The sequence below is a fragment of the Lepidothrix coronata genome, unplaced genomic scaffold (genome assembly GCF_001604755.1).
Source record: "Lepidothrix coronata isolate B3197 unplaced genomic scaffold, Lepidothrix_coronata-1.0 Scaffold184, whole genome shotgun sequence".
NCBI classification, from domain to species: Eukaryota; Metazoa; Chordata; class Aves; order Passeriformes; family Pipridae; genus Lepidothrix; species Lepidothrix coronata.
Window position 1 is genome coordinate 581,355 of NW_016690364.1, and position 20,129 is coordinate 601,483.

General features: G+C 39.4%; 2 protein-coding genes across 2 annotated transcripts in view; one reads left to right on the forward strand and one right to left on the reverse strand.

Moving 5' to 3' along the window:
- The window catches only part of CMSS1 (cms1 ribosomal small subunit homolog (yeast)), a 207,734-nt gene that overhangs the window by 125,459 nt on the left and 62,146 nt on the right, over positions 1 to 20,129 (reverse strand). The gene's annotated exons all lie outside the window — the stretch shown is intronic.
- Positions 1 to 20,129, forward strand: part of FILIP1L (filamin A interacting protein 1 like) — a 187,302-nt gene that overhangs the window by 92,518 nt on the left and 74,655 nt on the right. Inside the window, exon 4 of the mRNA XM_017830819.1 lies at positions 18,721 to 19,004. Within this exon, the coding sequence (XP_017686308.1) occupies positions 18,738 to 19,004 (267 nt within the window). The 5' untranslated portion in view covers positions 18,721 to 18,737. The remainder of the gene's footprint in view (positions 1 to 18,720; positions 19,005 to 20,129) is intronic.

Consider the following 20,129-nt stretch of genomic DNA (forward strand, 5'->3'; position numbering starts at 1 on the left):
AAACATCTTTCACAAAACTGCTTCTGTGTTGCAAAAAGTCTGTGTGCCTTTAGCTGCTTGTGTTCCCACCTGAGGTAGGGTGTATCCACATGCAACGTGTGTTGTACGTGTACGTGCAGGTCTGCAGGACAACCCTCTGTGCTTCCTTCCAAATGGCAACTTTTCAAAAAGCAGCTGCCACTGTGCACCTTATTGTGTACTGTAACTCAAGCTAAAGGCAGAGAAGCAAGTCAACACACAAGAAATTAGCTTAGCAAACCAAGCAAAACACAAAGACAAAAAGTAAAAGTAAGCAATTTCCAATTACTTCATCTGGCTCATGAATCAAACGAACAAATGTTCATGAATCAAGTCACATTCAAATGAATGTCCTTGTCCTATCACCACAGTTCCTGATGAACTTAGTTATAACGATTAGACTAAGCATATATTTACTGTTTATATATATATATATATATACACAATTAAAAAATAAAATAGAGGGAACCAATCAAATGATAATAGACCAGAAACATTCTGGGGTTTGAAGCAACTGCAAAAGCTACTGTGTTCCTGGAAGCTCATACAATAGCTCAAATTAGTTTGGACCGTTACATGCCCAAGACAAATACAAACATGTTCTTTAGGGACAAATTATCTTTGATGAAGTGGGGAAAAAATGCCCAATCTTACAAGCGGCTTATATGAATAATTTTACTTTTTGCTTACCAATGAAATGATTTCATCCTAATCTAGCTTAAAGTGCCTAAAATTGGCCTTTTCATAGCTTATATGTAAGTATCTTAGTGATACAGAGGAGCGGGGTCAGAGAGAAGAGAACAAGGGAAACCAGTTAGGAAGATTTAAGAGACACTAGACTTTGTGCAGAAAATCCAGTCTGAGGGAAACACAAGAAAATACAATAAAAGAAACTCTTAACAGTTACTACTGCTTCACCTGATACATGCAGGTTGATTTAAAATGTTCACAGCACCCTTCAGCAGCAGGTATCACAATACCTCTCCTAAAACACTTGTAGCTTGAGGCACGTGAATGATCACTGGTTCACTCGGTTAACGAAAGCAGACAGGGACAAGAAGGAAGCCTGGATCATTTTGCCAAAGCTAACCAGAAAGCAACCCCTGACAGTTTTGGTGTGGGTTCTGCTCTGGAAATATAAGAACCAGGAAGCATTCATGAGGGAAAAATTTCACAAAGTCTTATGAGTACTGCAAAATAATTTCCACGGGAATGCAGAGGAAGTCTCATCCCTTGTGATACCTAAAACTAGATGGAACAAAATAGTGGAAAGGAACCCAAGGAAAAAGCTAGTACTGGCAAGTAGACAGACTATATGGAATACATTTTTTCTTGCATCTCTGACATATTAACATTTTTGTGGCTCTTTAGGCAGCAAGGTAGGAGCTTTGGTTTATACTCCATAAACACAAGCCAAAAGCCTCCCACGGTTCCATTTGGTAACGTCAGCTTAACATGCTCAAATATACACAGACTTCTGACAATGAGTCAAGTTCCCACTCAAACACAAATTATGCCAAAAAACACCCAAAATTATTTCAACTAATAAACACTTGGTTAAAAAACATGTCAAATCAACTTGGTCTTTACATCAATTTAACCGCCTCTTACCACAAGCATTGCCTAAGCCAAAGTGTGCTGCAGGAAGCACCAAAAGATAAAGGCGATCGAAAACATTCTCACAGCACTCCTCTGACTGTCATCCCTCCTATGGTTGCACAAAGCTTAGGACTCTGCACTTGGAAAAGAGATTCTCCCACAACTGGGCTTGTGTTGTGAAAATCTTTATAAGGATGTCAATGTCCTGACTCTTGAAGACTAGAATTTGGGGCAAATACTGCACCAAAACTTATTTCTTAAAAGAAATATCAAAATCTTGTATCACGTCATGGTACACAGTTTCAAAGCTCTTTCAAAAGAGTTGTCCTTATAAAAGACACCTCTTCACGAGAAATACAATACTTGAAAATATGCACACTGCTACCCCAAGTGCATACAGATGCTGTTCATTAGCATATTTATTCTGTTTACAAAACTGTGACATTTGGACTTCAGATTTTTCCCAATTCCATTCCAACTCCCCTACTAAGTTTGTAAACTGAACATTAAAAAGACAGCCAAAGCGAAAAAATAAAAATTCAACACAAAGGACACAACCAAAGTGCAAAGTAACTTGTGATATGCTGCATTTACAGATCCTGAAATTGTCTTCTCCAAATGGTTGTTCTTTCCAAATTTTCACAATTACAGTAATGCAGAAGGCAGAGCTGGTGTGGTTAGCTCTTACCCAAGGGGCCTTTCCAATGTAAGTAGCATCTCTTAATAGACCATTCTGACAAGCAACTAGATAAAAGTAAGGCAAATTTCCACCAGACAGATGAAAGGAATACAACAGAAATGCATGTCAGCTAAAACATTGATTGCAATACCATCTCTAGTAGCAGTTATAGCAGCTAAAAGCTGACTTTCCTAATCAGGACTGAGCCACACTTGAGAGGCCATGCTGAAGTGTATCTTTTTCCATTATAATAGTGAGCCTCTTCCTCTGCAACTACCATTCTGAAGCTAACTGTGGAAAAATAAATACTAAATTCACTCAAAACACTTGAGAAAAAAGTTCTCAAACCCAGTTCAACAGAAAACACATGTATCCAAACACAATGTCCTGTCTCCATATGTATTTCCTCCTACAGAATGGTGACATGAGCTAAAATTTCATTCCCACTGAGAGATCTGTTGACTATGCATGGAAAGATGAATCACTATTCTCAATGGAAATAATGACTCGTGACAGCAGTTAACTTTTCATATATAAAGTACCACATGAGCAAAGTTAGCCTGACTCCCTGCTGTAAATAATTAGTGGATTGAAACAAAATGTATTTCACTACCTCGCTTTAAAAAGCACTGGAGAATTAATAGTCCAGAGTCTTACCTGTGCTACAGGAAAAACGCATGAGGAAAGCCAGAGGCTGATCTAGTTCAAAAACCTTTCTGAAAGTGGCCAAAAGCAGATGCTTGGGCAAAGACAACATTTGGGAGCATCAACAGGATGATCATTCTCCTAGTGTGCCCTCAGCTGTCACTTAAGGATTTTAGCTGCCTTCAGACTATTCTGCTAAACTACCACAACCAAACTGTTTCTCTGTGAATCTCCCTACTGGCTGCATTGACACCTCTGGCTCAGCTGTCTCCTGTGGCACTGACCTCTATGGGTTAGCAGCTGTGTGCTGTACAATGAAGTACTTCACTTTGTTTCACTTTTGTGGCAAACTGATCCACTGAGTGTCCCCGATTATCATGCTATGAGCAAATAATTATTTCCATTTACTCCACATGTACTGCTCAGGCTATCTGAGTCCTAAATCACATGCCTCTTACACATTTTCTTTCCCATTTGAACAGTCACGGCCTGCTAGTCCTAGGACGTAAGAGCACAGGTAATCTGGTTCTACTTTACATTTTATGGAGATAGGGGATCAACAGTATCCAATACCCAAAATACGTTTGCACAAAGGCATAACGATGCCTTCCAGTTTAGCTCACTTGCTGTGTTAAAGCTCTCTGGCTTCTGAGCAGTGCTAGAGACTGAGCTGAAGCACTGTTAGAACAATGAGGAGAGATCCCCTACAAACCCTCTTTGCTGAGTAACAGTTGCTACTAACTACCTTGGGACTTCTTCTTAGAGATGGAAGTACCTAATTAAATAGGCTGATAAGCCATCTAATATCATAATTTTCCTCTTACAAGTCTGACAGTAATACTTCAGCAAAACACGTAGTGGTACACTGCAGCTTTGAGAAGCAACACTCAATCCTTTGGGAAGGAAGAGTGCAGAACAGGGAAGGAAGGAGGCTTTCACACCTCAGTGCTTAGATACCTAGCCAATCAGTCTCCCGCTGTACCTCATGGAGAAAGCAGGGTTTCTCCCAAGAAGGAATACACCCATGGAATTGTGGAAGTGCCCTCTGAAAACCACTCCTATCTCTCTTCACTGCCTACAGCCAGGTAGGCTAGGTACATATGCAAAGCTAGTGTGAAAACCTTCCTGAACACTACTCTGAAAGCAAACATTTATAATAGGAGATCTGATTCTGGACACAGGATCATCCTTTTTTATAAGGCACCATGGTCTCAGCTCTTATAATTTTCCCTTACAGTGAAGCAAGTTTGCATATATTTTATATCTGTAAATATATAGGAGCTTTATTTGTGTCCCACAATAGGGCACAGATGCTCCCTCCAGTTCAACCTGCATGCATAGCTTCCCTAAGACAAAGGTGAAACCACAACATTGGTGGCCACTTCTCCAAAACTGTCATATACATGTTTTGTCAAGGGCTTCTTTCCTTGCTCCTTTCTGCCTCTTCATCCCCCCAGGCCATCCTGAGTCCCCAAGGCCAAGGTAAGCTGGTACAGAGGTGCTCTGTGCTCAGTGCCAGGCTGGGCTGCCCTCTCCAGGGCAGGGGATACGGCAAAGCCCAAAGGTACCTCAAGGGGCAGCACTGGCAACTCCCACTGCTCCAGCACTAGACAATGGCCAAAACTCTGCCTTTGTTGTACCTGCCAGGCCGGGGAGCAGATGACCAGGGTCTATGCTTAACCAGGCAGCTGCAAATTCGACAAAGCTATTTCTTGCAAGTATTGTACAAGCCCTTTGGGAAAGTAGCCTTAAATCTCCACAGGGTTACGTCTTGCACAGGTGGCCTGTATAGCTTCACAGGATCCTGTTCTTAATATTTTTTTTCAAAGCTTGCTCACTGCATTTATTACTGTAGTTCTGACTAAGCCTCCAAACTATTTTTACGGGCCCTGAACAATAGTAATCATTGAGTATCAAGTTCTGCTTGCTAAACTGAATTGTATCTAGTCCAAATTCTTAAAACCCCACATCTCTGACAAATTCTGTTGATCACAGAACACAAAGGATATCAACTGGGATAACACTGGTTTAACAGATACATGAAGAAGATCCCAAGAACAAGAATTTGCCATAAGGCTTCTTCATTGTTCAGATCCCAAAGAAATGCAGTGCACTGCAATACCCTCTTAGCAACAACCTCTTTTTGAAAGGTGCAATGCAGATGAAATAAGGTAAAGATGATCAGGTTTCTGAATCATCACTCCTGTCAATTTTTTCAGTGGCATTTAAGAACCCTGTCTAGGACCTAGCAGAACATTAAGAAGTTGTATGTATCATCGTTCAAATAAAGCAACATTAAATCTAGAATATACATTTGCAAAAGGCTACTTGCATTTTACTTAACTCTTTTGATGGGCAGCAAAAAATTGAATCTTTTTACTTACTCATAGAAGAGCAACTTATTCCAATTTAATTCCATTTCCTGAAACAAGAAGCACTACTATCTACTGTTGAAGCATTAGCCTGTAACCATATACATTTTAAAGAAATCATTAACTAATATTAAAGAGATGGGTACGTTTCAGCTGTGCAGCTCTAATTTGCATGAAGCTGAAATTATGACCAAAACAATCTCACTATGTAAATGCTCTGAATATAAACCTACAGAGTTTGTCTTAAGCTCATTCAAAAAAATGAAATAATGATGAACATGTATGATAAAATGGTTTTCCTGACATTATTAATATCAGTGTTAAAAACAACAATCTACTTCATATTTATCATACATATGCATTTCTTCCTTATTTTTTCCTTCAGTTCTAACCATAAAAAACAAACAGGACAGTCAGTTTTACTTCTCAGTTATCATGAATACGATAACTCTCTCCTATCCCAGTGAATTTTATGGTTTGGTGGTTGTTACAGGTTTTTTTTGGCAGTGGGGGGGTTTTTTGATTTTTTTAATTGGTTGGTTGGGGGGTTGTTTGGGCAAGGGGGGGGGGGGTTTTTTCCCAATTTCCTCCTTTTTTTAAGGTTATATGTCAAGAAAATGACTAAACCTTAAAGAGAAAATATCTTGTTCTGTCTAGATTTGTTTCCTTAATTAACTAATATGCTTGTGTCAACAAGAGACCTTTAAAATGCTACATTTTGAGACTGTCCGGATGACATTTAAAGGAAAATACATGTATTCAGAGTTAGACTAGTGAGAAGAGTCAGAAAATACAGTCCCTAACCCTGTAATCCAATCTTGCACATGCAGCCCTACAGACTCTGCTGTGCTTACCTGCACAAGGAAAGCTTGCAGAATGCCACCATATGCACTCTGATGTTTACTGGATATTCGGTATGAAATGACGCAGGACAGACTCTCTAGCCTTTCATTTAAAGCCTTACCTCTGTTTTATCTCTGGAAATTTATTTAAGCAGAAAACTTAAATTTTGGTGTCAGAGGAGTGTTAAGATCTGTGATAATTCCTCAAATAGAATTGCTTGCACTCACAGGAACAACTAGCTATTCAGGGCTGCATATCATCTTAATCAAGGTAAATACACTCTACTGTTAATGGTTTTTAAACACTTAATCACTTAAAACAGAATTGATTTGATCAGAGCACTAAGAAAAATTATCCTCTTAAAGAAAGAATGTAAACACTCTTAATGCCTGGGAACATATGATCACTACATACACACACCTGCTGTGTGTTAAAATAATTCCTTTACAACCACTCAGCAGTGATAGGACGGGAGGGTGTCTGCTTTGGATTTTTTTTTCTTGCTAAGGAAATGTTCACAAACAAACTTAGAAGTTTGACCAGGAAGCATCTTTTTCATATATATGTGTGTGTGTGTATATATATATGTATATATATTTCTTTCTATATATGAGAGATGTCTGTATGTATGTAACACAGAAGTACGAGGACTCAAATAAGAAGGTGCACAGGTATTTTCAGAAGTGGCATTAACCTGCTGGTTTAATGTATAACAAATTAGCATTATTTCTGTGCAGAAGAGGCACAATGCTCTCAGGAGCTAAATATCAGCTTCTGATAAAATAATTTCAGTGAAGTCTTGCTAAGCAGCAAGCTAAGGAAGCTGGCTGTGCCTGCAGGCATATGACTCATTGTTTCTCTAAGAAGGACTTGCATGTTAAGTGCAAACATTACATATAGTCACCTGTTCATGCCCTCCTAAACACACCTAAAAAACTGCAGACTTGTCCTCAGCTACCAGGAAAACACCAGTAGGAACATAATATAATTACCACCAAGACCAAAAAAAGCAACTCCAACGGGCCTCTCCTGGCAGATCAGCCCATTTACAAAACCTGCTGCTCAGGGAGCCATTCCTCCCCAAATTTTCTCATTATAATTGCAGGGCTGAACACTGGCAGCAGAAGGGTCCAGTGTCCTCAGGTTCCACCTTGCTTCTGCCTAGTTCCACAGGGTTTGTCACTGGCCATCACAGAAGCATGTGGACAAGCCTTCTACAAGTCTCTCCAGCACCAACACACAAGTAACAAAGCTCCACCAAAATGTAGGACAACTGGTGCCAGGCAGTTAAGCTGGGCAATACAAAGATTCTGCCTTAATTTTAAGTAGCACTCTTCCAAAAGAATAAAGAGGTGTTTTAAGTGGGCTTTTCAGAGAGGCCTTTATGGGGGTGGAGATGGGGAAGAAGGCATCCAGACCTTTCTGAACATCAGTCTTGTAAAATATTCTTAGATGCTCTCATTTATGTCTGCAAAATCCCTTTCCTCAACTCCACTAGCCACTGGGCTAGCAGCTGGCCACAGACATATTTTATTTGAATAAGTGGAAAAACAAAGAGAGGAACAAACAACAGTATGTGCTCCAAACCACCTCTGGAGCATGCCTTGCCCTTCCCCCGAGGACTCAGCTACAGTATAATCAAAACCAGGATGAAGTCACAGCTGCAGTCACAAATCAACAACTTTTGCCTTAACATGTGAACCTCATGTAGCAAAATTGTAAGGTCCTTATGCAGCAATGAAAGGAATATACGAGTTTTCTCTGTTTGTCCTATGCCAAAACGCAGATGATGGCCTCAAGACCAAATTTCCAAGAGGGAAAAAAAAAAGAAGAAAGCGCAGCTAGCGACAGAGAGGGGGTATATCTACCTGGCTCACTGACCTCCGCTCTACTTTCATTTTACTGTGAGGCATTTTAACTTCACTGCTTTCAAGAAACTTCCTACTAGAAAGCTGCAGTTTCCAGTGCATTTTTATTGCATTTTCCAAAGTTGCGTCAGCAGAGCACAGCATATTCCTATGGGAGCCAAAGGTCCAACGCTGTAAGGCGTTATAATAAATAATAAGGAATGTTGTGGCTAGTAAAATCTGTAATGTGAACACATTCAAAAATTAATTTCACTGTGTACAGTTACTTTTAAAACTCAGTGCTTTTCATATTTTCCTGGCAGCCACATATACCCGCAGTCACTAATTAATATGAACAATATAAAAAAATACAAGCCATCACTCAAAGCTATAACTTCACTTTGCTTATTTAAAGCAATAATCAATCTTAATGAAAAAAAATTCTTCAAAAACTAAAAACGAACTACAAAGCTGACTTGAGAATCTACTAGGAAGCTCACATTTCCTTTGTGTTCATTTCTCTGGAGGTGAACATAGATAATGAGAAATATTCTGCTGTCACAACATTAACAGATAGAACTAAGATTAATAAGAACAAAACGAAAGAATAATAAAAGCCAAAGGAAACAAAAGAAAAAGCCTTTAAAACGACACAAAGCAGTAATCCACATTCTTGTCACAAAAAGAGATTTTGATTCAAAAGACCAGCACAACACTGACTTCCACTTCCACCAAAGCCTAGAAATTAACATTTTCAAAATTTGTTAGGAGCACCTTCTGACCCTTGGGCAATCTTGTCGAAATCATGCAACTTGTCACCATGAATCATTGCAAGACCCCAATGGCAGCATATGTGGAGTGGGATAAGCAGAATACAGGGCAGTGCCACTCAGTACTCCTGGCTCAGAGATGAGGGGGGAACTCATGCCATTCACCTGCACAGCAGCATCCCTTACCCTCACCAAAACTCCAAACCTAAAACCTCTGTTCCACAGACAGTAAGGTCTGATCTGCATAGAAAAGTTATGGTGAGAGGACTGGAGATCTGAGAGAGATTTTTCTTTCCATTAAATTACTGGGAAAAAATATTTAGGATATTTATCCAAATTTTTCTCTTGAATATTAAATATGGAGAATGGGGGGCATGGGGAGTAGAGTGAGGAATCTTCCCTGGCCATGTGTGTGTTACTATTTTGTAGTTGCAGCTGGAAAAGGAAAATGTGAGAGCCAATTCTTTGCACAACTAAAGATTATCCCAGTCAGACAAAAAAGATGTTAGCCTGCTGTTACATACTTAGGTATTGTCATGAAGGAGTGAAGCAAGCAAGGATAAAATAACACAAAATCACCCCGGTTTTGTATTACAGAATACAAAGAAAACTTTAGAATTTCTCTGAAGTACCAAATCACAGAATGTAATAAAGATTAGAACTTTAGGATATGCAAGGAAAACCTAGCCCACAGCTAAAAGAAAACCCTAAAATCTAAACAAAAGGAGAAAACTGAATTATTTAATTTCTGATCAGATAAACCAACAAAAGATTATTGCCCATTTTCTAGATAGCAGCAGAATACAGCAATTCATGGAGATGGTATTAAAAATGTTTCGCTTAAAGCAACACACAAAAAACCCACCAAACCAACTACTTGGAAATATTTGGTTTATATAGAAGCCTGAAGTCCTACCTAGCATTCACAGAGGCTTTGTGCCAGCATGACAAAACCAGTAAAATCCTTCAAAATAGAAATGCTATTCTCAACAGCTTCTATGAGTTAAGAACTCTCTGCTATCAGACAGCACATAAAGAATTAGTTTGAACTATAAAAGATACAGCTCATGAAGGAAACAGACATTAAGAGACAGATAAGAAAGAAAACCCAGGGCTTAGGAAGAATAAAAATTAATTTATTCTCCTGAAAGCTGTCTAAAGGCGGGGAATTCCAGATGAGGGGGAAGTTCACAAACTTTCAAAGCTTAGCTCATATGTGTTCTGTGTTGCTTGGATGCAAAAAGAGATAAAAATCAAACCAAAACCAACCAAGCAAACAAAAAAAAAAAATCAGATGTAAAATTTCTGTGAAGCCCTGAAAGCCATACCTGGGCATTTCACTTAACTTCAATAGCCACCAAAGAAATAAAATGATAAAATTAAGAACATGTCAATGGACTCACTATTACAGAAAACTCTTGACCATTCACTGTTAAAGACAGTAATCTGAAGCAGAGCATTCCAAACGATATATCAGAAAAAACAACAGTTGGTTTTGAAAAGTTATTTTATTCATGTCTGCCTTGGTAAAATTAGGGAGCATCTGTGGATTCTCCCACCTCCTTCTTCTCCAAACAAGGCATCTCCTCTTAGAGTAAGCTGCAAATGATCAAATCAATAGAATAATGATCTTGATTGTCTTTGCCAGCTCCCCATAGACATGAGTTCACAAGAGAGGCAGCCACGCAGCTTCCTCAGACATTAGTAAAGACTTTTGATCTTTCTTTGAAGAAACTTTTCTCAGGATATTTAAAAGTCTGTGGTTTATTTTCATGTGTGGGGAAAAGCAACGCTGAGTTGATCACTCCCACACAAATGTCTCTACAAATCCACACTTGTCAAAAATACTCTTGAAGAAAATTAATACATCTGCACTTTGAAGGTGTTCAGTTTTACTCGGTAGCCCTTGCTGTGGTCTCATGACTCACCAAAAAAAAAAAAAAGACTAAATTGGAAATGGAGATGGCTGCAAGGGTTAAGAAATTTGGATCTCAGATACCCAGACCAATTACTGTGGAGTGACAAATTAACTTATACTAGATAATATATATTAGATAATCCTTGCTTACTAACCATAGATTTTTCACTGAAAAAAACCCCAAGATACTTCAAAACTTCATGTACTTCTACTGCTCTTTTGATGAAAGCTTATAAAGGACCACTTATTTCATAATTGCCATGAGCATCAAGCACAAGAGCATTACACATATACACACTTGGTACACAAATACATTATTTAAAACATTGTATGTGTGTGTACAGTGACACATACACACACCGAAATACAAGAAATACCATTTGTCTCTTCCTTTCCTTTTGCCCACAGCTATTATAGCTAATAACATCATAACACTGTATTTCTTCAATTAAATTCTTTTTAGACAATTGTGATTATAGGCTGCTTTTCAAAGTGACCTTATACCACATTACCAGCATGTTTAAGGGCACAGAAGATGACTGTCACAAGCACTTTGCCAGAAAAAATTTACCTTCCATCAGAAAGGTAGGACCATACTACAGTAAACACAGTGGCCACTGAAGTGGTGCTGGTATGTGCAACTATATATGTGCAGGAAAAGCTAATCACTCTAAAGTCAGAGATGTAAAAATCGCACTGGACTGAGTAAATTTTTTTTGCCTTTTATGTTAGTGTCTAATTACAAAACAAGTATGAAACACTTTACTTCCAAAAGAAAGAAAACCCAAACCTAAATCCAAGGAAGCAGACAGAAAAAAAAAACATGTTCCCCATACTAATATCAACCCGCTATTCCCAGCAGTGGAAAGTTAAAGACGTTCTACCTCTTTTAATTTTTATTCCTCCATAACCCTTTGAAACCATGAATACATGGGATTACACTAGTGTTGTCACACTGCAGCAGCACACTGAAGCTACAGGGCACATACAACTTCATTCTCCCACTACAACTAAGCCCTTGGCTTCACATTGTGGCCTTGTGGCCTCTGTAGTGCCTCACTGAGAAGACAAATCACCTCAAACCAATCTACTGTGTCTAACTACAGAAACTATATACCTATAATGTAATAAATACACTATAATTTTCCAGGACTACCATCAACTTAGTAAAATGCTGGACCGCAAAATACAAAAGCTGAATTCCTGTGGAGGAGTGAGGAGAAGGGTTTAGCAGAAGTTCCAAATTATGACCAGAGATAATGAAAAAAATCAGTCCATGTCTCAAAGTACTGATTTCTGAGCTGGAACCTTTGTGAGATTCAGGTCTTCATTTCAGAATTCAAAACAAATACCCAGTTTTGCCAGAGAAATGCTGTGTGACACATCAAGGAGCCAAAACTCTTGATTTTCTCATGGATCATCACAAAGAGCTCTATTACCCATACTGTTTGGTTTTATGGACCATCTGAAGAATCTCATTTAGAACAAGATTTGACAGCTCTGAATATGAGTATACATTCCCAACAATACACTCCTAATGTCAAAATTTCAAGTATGTTTAAGGTGAGCAGCTTATGCTTTCATGCAGAGCACTGTGAACGTGAGTCCTTTAAACTGCCACAGGATGAACTCAAATGTGTGGACAAACACAACCTAAGGCTTAGCAGGAGGTAGGCTGAGATCACTTAATCAACAGAAAGGGCTTAACTTGAGCTCAGAGGCACAAAACCAACAGCTGGCCACATGGCACAGGTTCTTTTTTCTACTTCCAGGCACAAAATCCTGTGGGGTGTGTGTGTGTATATAATATCTACATCTATATCTATATATACCTGTGGTTAGAGACATTACAAGAATGAAGACCAGATCACAAGTTCACACACCAATAATGAAATGACAGACAAGTGACACATTCTTCAAAAGGACCTGGTCAAAATCTCCCACACAAACTCAGCCCTCTAAAGATGACTGCAAGCTTGTACATTTGCAAAATGGACCTGGGAAGATTTCACCTAACCACAATCACTACATATGTGCAAAACTCTACAGGATTGGAAGTGGGAAGAGAAGACAACAGATGGTGGAAATTTCACAGTATCTTTACTGTGAGAAGAGTAACAGGACAACTCTAACACAGTTCAAAAGACATCTTTCTGTCTCAGAAGAGGATCCCTATATCCAAGGGATGAGGAATCTGACTTGTGGTCAGATGAACATAAACCACGACCAACACAAAAATGACATCAAGTTCTTCTTTTCCTGTCTGGGAGCATTCATATCCTCAGCTGAATCCACATTTTCTCACCATTTGAGTAATTGCTGTTCTTGCAGGATCCCCAAGGGCTTCAGAGACCAAAATTTGACAAGATCCTGCGAGAGGGGAAACAGACTGCTAATTTATTTCCTTTCTCCTGCTTGACTTCCTGCAAATCTGCATGCCAACAGATTCATCAGGATACACAGGGAAGCACTCCTGCAATGGTCTTCCCAGATAACCAACTTAACCTTGCAGAGTTTCCCTGTCAGGATGGAAACACACAGTTATCCCAGATTCCCTGGGTGAAGAACCCACTAGAGTCTCTTCTCACTTACTGAGCAGTGTGTGCACCAAACCAGCACAGAGTCTACTGAGAACGAGAGCACAGCCCAAACGCGATAGCTGGTCATGGTATGACAGAACATCCCTCTGGACAGAAGCCACTGCAAACAGTTTCCAGGAAAACACTAAAGTAGTCTACCCAAAAAGAAAGGCTGTTGTCTTTGGAAGTGGTGAAGTGGTGTAAATCTACCACAAAGAAATGTATTTCCACTTAGGGGAAGAATGAAAGTCCTAAAGGCATTCTGTCAGAAGGCACCAGTGATGCTGTGAAAGGGACAGATACTGGGATTCCAACTAATAAAAAGAATTCTTCATGTTCTCCCACAGTTCAGCACGGCTCATTTGCTAGCCCACAGGCCACACCAGGACTACAGAAGAAGAACAAGACAAACTTGCTTCTTTTTCTGGTGGAGGATGCGATGTGGCCCAGCCAAAAGTGCCTTCCCATGATTGGACACTACCTGGCATACAGCCACACAAGAACAGGGACAGGAGATTAATTTCTTCTGAGGTATGAACACGATGCTTCAAAGTAGGCTTTGCTACACAGGGAAGAGAAAAAATAGTCTGTGGACCTGTAGCAAGTAAGGTGAGACCAGCTTTTTCCTTGCTCCAAACTACACATAGGCATTTCCAAAAGACATTATGTTCTTTGCGCTCTCCCATTACACTGCTATGCTGAGCAATCACATCTCATTTAAAAGTCACTCTGTTGGTAGGAGTCCTATCAATTTCAGCAAATCAAAAGCATTGCCCTTTAAGGGATGTTAAAAACCAGAAAGACATGATTTCTTGCTTAGTCACGGATTTTTGGAAGAAACATTCTTAACTATTCAGGGTCTTTACCCTGGGATTAAGGGAAGATTTGGTCCTGTGAGGGATTTTGTTAGCTCATAAGTCAATCATCGAGAAAGAGAAAACACTAAAGGGGAAAATAAATGGGAGAAAAAGGGATGTCTCTTAAAACCCGATGATGAAGTCATCTCTGAAGGGTATTTCAGTCTTTCCCACAAAAGTGCAGGGATTTCTGAACCACCTGCTTATTCACTGCTGCCAAAGAGACAAATGCAGTTTCATCTCCTTCAGAATATAATCGAGGGGGTGGAGACCACGTTAACATCATAGAAACATTTGGTCATTTATTCATCTGTCTCTTAAGGAAAGTATACTTTGACCCTTCAGATTACTTGTTCATCACCAAGAAGAGGAAAATTTCTCCTTTATATGCAGAAAGACTGCATGTTCAGAAATGAGCAAGGTTTTTAAAGAACAGAACAGAAAACAAATTATAAAACAAACAAGAACACAGAGAATTCAAACTTTGCTGAGTGTGTTACTTGCAATAATTCTATTTACCAGAATGTTACAAGGTAACTCATCCTCACTCCATTTTGAATCTGGAACTAGCCTACCAAGCTGCATGGAATCCGATGAGTCTGGGCACTCACACATTTTGACTTCAAGCAAGATATCAGTGCAAAATCTTCAGTAAAACAGACATCTCATAACGTGAAGTAAAGGCCAAAAGTGCAGAACACACTTGTGCTCTTCAATTAGTACAATTACGGAAAGTTAATCTCTATTAATAAAGTACCCACTGTATGGTGGTCTGTGATTTCAGCAGACGTTCACTTCGTGATCCGAATCGTCTCTTTCAATCTTCTTTTATTTTTGATGCAAGCAAGGGTTCACGATGTATCATATGAGAACACTGGCAAGTATTCTTCTTTCTTCTCTTCACATACCTACAATCCCTGCTGTTTAGTAATTGACCCAAAACAGATGAAAGATCACAAGCGCAAGGCAAGGCATGTACACCCAATGAAATCTTTCTTAGTAGTTGTTGTTTACTGTTTTCTAAGGCATCTCATACCATCATCCTTCTTGGTGGTACAGAGTAACAAGGCTTAAATAAGCTTCTATACAGAAGTTTGCCACAAGATGCAAGAGTCAGTCCTCCAGGAGAAATCAAAGAGCCTCTGTGAACTACAAGCTCTGTTACAAGAAGAAACACTTCTTCCTTACCTCTTTTTTTTTGCATGACAGCTTTCTTGTATATCATTATAAAATCTATGTGAAAATAGGTTGAACCAGATACGCAAAAAGGCAAATTTTATGCTCATTAGTCTAATCTTGAGAGCCTGGCCTCACTATTTTGGGTGCCATGAGACAACTGATAGTCACAGACTTTATGAGTTTATTAACATTTTTACCTTGCGGGGAAAAAAAAAAGTTGTTCTTCATTAACATTCAAGAACATAGGAGTTGCTCAAAACAGAAAATAACCCAACATACCAAAATACACATGCAGAAAATTTCAAATGACACTACTTCTACCTTGAATGTCTCACTACAGTCATTCAGAGGTTTAATAACATTGCAGAAAGCCAGCATTCTCTGGACTAGACTGGATGTTTTTTCTGTTTTCTGCCATGGTGCAAGGGCATGACAGAGTAGCTGATATTCTCTCCAGAATGTCAGGTGCACTTTGAAGGTTACTCCCTTAGATGGTGCCATTTTTAGGGAGTCTGATAATTTGAGGGTGGTGAGAAGTTTCAAGGTAGGTGGATGGAATGTTTCTTTTTGTCCATTTCTGAGGTCCTGCTTTGGTTGCTACACCAGCAGCTACACTGTGAGGTAATCTGAAGTTGGGAATTGCCCTTCTGTTACTCACACCTACCTCCTTTGACAACCACATTAGTACTAGCATTCTTATATAAACAGACAACACCACAAATAATAATGCCTGTCAATGTGCAGGTAATAAGAAGGCTTAAATAAATCAACTGAAAAAGACTATGTTAGTAAAGCAGGCCACTACTACCAGAGTGCTCCTGCCTCTTTCAGCTACATTCAAGTACCATAAAAAAAAGTGCTTAAAGCACACGTTTATTTTGTCACTTCAACCTCTAATAACTCATGTTAATTGCTAAATCTGATAAATATTTGCATTAGCAGATTCGATAGCAGGCATTGGCATTTAGGAATGTCAGAACAGAAGACAGTGAAAGTGTACATAAGAACTCTCAACAAGAAAAGAAAAATACTCTCTGGGAGACTGCAAAGACACCATCTCCACGGGAATGTAACCTACCTGGCAAGTCAGCTGGCTTTCACAGGGACCAAATGCCTTTTGCCAGTGCAATAAGGACTGATCTACCTGATTAGGAAGTAGGTGTGACAAGTCTAAAAGGGAGTCACAGCTATCCCTCTGCAGCTGTAAAAAACTGTGTGGCATGGTGTCTTGAAGCCAACAGCATGCACACAGTGTAAGAGAAAATGCAGGGGAGGATGTCCTTCTTGGCAGGATTGCTGAGACTACTGTCTTTCCAAGTTCAGGATTTCCAGGTACAGCCAACTCAAAAAGGTACAAAAGTCTTCCTTAAATACAGCTTTCTTTTTCCTTTCTTTCTTTCAAAGAAATGTCATATTGACACTTCTTGTCAACAATTATGGCAGTAATTTGATGTCCAGTTGAGACTGCTGCTGCAACTGGCACCCATGATGGAAAAACACAAGGACTTTCTGGACTATTTATGCATTTCATAGTGTCCTGTGCTTGTGGCAACAAAGCACACAGACAAACTCTGAGTACATTTGGGTTACCTGATTTAGCTTACAAATTCCTGCATCTTATAAACACAAGCCTTTAACTGTACACAAAAGCCAAGCAGGCTTTCAGCATCTTACACTCAAAGGAAACCAGTGGTCTTCTTCCAAAGTAGTATTACTCCATCAGCAAGGTGTAAAAGGTGAGTAAGCCTAACAAGCAGACCACAGTGAGTAAAGTCAAACTATATTTGACTGAAAGACCAGGATGAACACTAACTTAAACTAATCATCACCAGCTAACATCAGTGCCATCCTGCTATAAACAACTCTACGTTTCCTCGATGCACTATAGCAAGATCCCATCATAGTATGACACTGTTGATGCTTCACAGAACAGGTTCCATTGCACATTGCCATGCAAATCTGACAAACCTTACTTTTTTGACAAAATCAAGTTTTTCTTACTGAACACCAGCTATTATGAGTGCTTCAAATCAGACTAAAAGAGACATCAGCACTACAGGAAATGTCACTTGCTTTTTTTTTAAAATTTTTGACAAATTCTCCCCACTCTCAGTCATCATCCATTAGAAACCAAAAGCTTCTTCCACCTCCTCTATTCTTGCAGAAAAACAACAAAAGGAAGTGTTTGTAGCGTTCAGTGGAAAATTACCACAGTTAAGGAGTGCAATCACAGAGTTTAGGATTTAGAGTCAGAATGTGGTAGAAGGGAGTGGGGGAGGACACTCGGAAAGAACTTTATCAGCCACAGATTTGTTGGGCCAAAAAGCAGCTGCACAGTCATCTCCTACCTATCATAGGCCATAATCATTTTCTGGACCTTGCAGCAATTAGTTTTACAGTTTAATAAGAATATTTGTGCCTTATTTCTATTTGGAACATGTTTAATTTCACCTTTGAATCACACGATCAGGCTTTTGTTTGGTAGATGGTATCCATGACCACAGTTTTCCAATAGAGGTGCACTATAATCCATTCATACCTTAATCTGAGTGGTGATAACCAAAACAGAGTTCCTGAGGTTAATCAATATTTACACAGTGTTAGTCATTTATCTGCAAAGGCATTAGAGTATGTTTCCTTAACAGTGGCACTTCAAAGGGGTCTAGTTAGGATAAGTCTCTCTTTTACCAGGTACTAACACCTCTAGAGTGCTGGACTCCAGCACCTAAGAAGTAGTAAGGTTTTATACTACATGGTTTTCAGAGGTGGAAAAGTCACGAATGGCAAGCTGGTTTGGTTTTGGAGGTGGTAGTGGTGGTGTTGCGGAGGGGGCATTTCCAGTGTTGCTCACTCCTTGCAGTTTGGATGTACTTGCTAACCCCTACATTTTGCCAAACATGGATAATGCAACCACATAACTCAGAGTAGTGGAAGACCACTTTCGTGCTCTCCCTTGGAAAGACAAGGCAAAATAGAATACAGTAAAGGCTCAGACACTACTAAATAGGAACAGAAAGATCTTCCTAGTGAAAACCTTCTAAATCTAAATTTGCCTCATCATAAGAAGTATTTACCTGAAAGGTGAGGTAGGTCTTGTCTCTCAAATGGGAACTGTGGTGTGTGGTGATGTGCCTGTCACTGCTGCTAAAGATGCTGCCTTTGCAAATACCGAGGAGGGAATTGTTACAAGGTGTAAGACCAGCAAAGACTCGCTTCACTACAGACACCCAGTAAGGATCACAGCCCAGTCCTGTTGCTTTACACAAGGTTGTCAGCTTTTGTCGAATGACAAACAGGCCTGTGTGGGAGGGAAAATTACTATTCTGGAGGGACCAACACCCGCCATCACCTACAGTAATAATTTTATAATCTCTGTTAGTTAAAGCAATTACTTTTTTCCCCAACTTCCTCCAGCTTCAGAGATATAAACCATGCATTCCAGAAGCAACAGCACCGAAAGCCCAACCAGACCAAAGCTGAGCCAGCCATGGCCAAAAGATCACCATAAGGAAGAGGCTGGTTGCAGTGGGAGAGGAAATGTGCAAAGGCAGCAGAAAGACAAGGACGAGGGAGCCCAAGCCAGTACAATCCTAAGAAGCCCTAAGGCAGAGAAAAAACAAAGTTCTTTCAAGAAAAGGGAAGATCTCTCTCGTGATGACTTGCTATTTCTTCTTAGTGTCCTAGAGGGTGAATTACAGGTAATGTATTGTCTTATTTTACATTTCGAATGAAAAGATATCCCCAGCCCCCCATTCCCCCATCCACCACAAAGCCCAAACTGCTTTTATGTCAAGGAAACACCTGACCTAATTTGATTCAGTACAAATATGAACTGCAAAGTACAAAACCCCCCTAAAATTATGGGAAATGTGATCTTTATACCCCACGTAACTTCTCAAAGCTGAGAACTCGCCAAACTTTCCAGTTGTGCTGCCCCATTCTAAATATTTTGAATACAAAATGTTTGTCGCTGTAAAACTGATATGAAGAACATATTACAGACCTTTAAGATCCTTTACTTAATTACTTCTTATCCCCCCTCTCCTGTGAAGTCATGAGCATTACTCTCTATGAATCAGTATGTGCCAGACTGCAAGAAGTAACTTGCTCAACAGTATTCTAACATCTTTTGCTAGAAAAATAAACATAGCCATTTTATTTCCCATAATATGAAGCATAAGTGTTGCATGCCACTTAGCCCACAAGACACTGGATTTTGAAGAGAGAGCATTTTCCTACCTAGAAAAGGAACCAGCTGTCAAGTGGTAAATGATGCCTAACCTGGTCAAACGTAATTGCAGGAAGTGGGAACCAGATTTCCAGTGAGCAAGTAAAATATTTCTGTGACAGGCTTATTGCACAGAAGTAATGAAAGCCACTTTAAAACTGCTCACAGGCAGAGGAAAAAGCAAACTGGCCAAAGTGGTATAAATGGGTGCAGCACATGGTTTCAGAGTTTATTACCTAAACAGTGCCTGGGTAGTTCTATTCTTAACATATGTGTATATGTTTATGTAATAACACATACATGCTTAACAGAACACACATGAAATATAAATATTTAATAGATGTACCAATCTCTGAGGGGAGGTCCAAGGCAAACTTCTACAGATTGTTCCATTATGCAAACAGAACAACTTCCATGTTTGCAAAATATTTCTCTCCTGCTTACTTGGCCTTTCTTAATTTAGATTAAAATTCAGATTTCACACACTCCTCCAGAACAGTTCTCTCTTCCTCTCAGTAAGAGAGTTTTTTTAAATATATAAAAATATATTTATTTATATTACACGCACATTCTTCATTACACTTCTGTAATATAA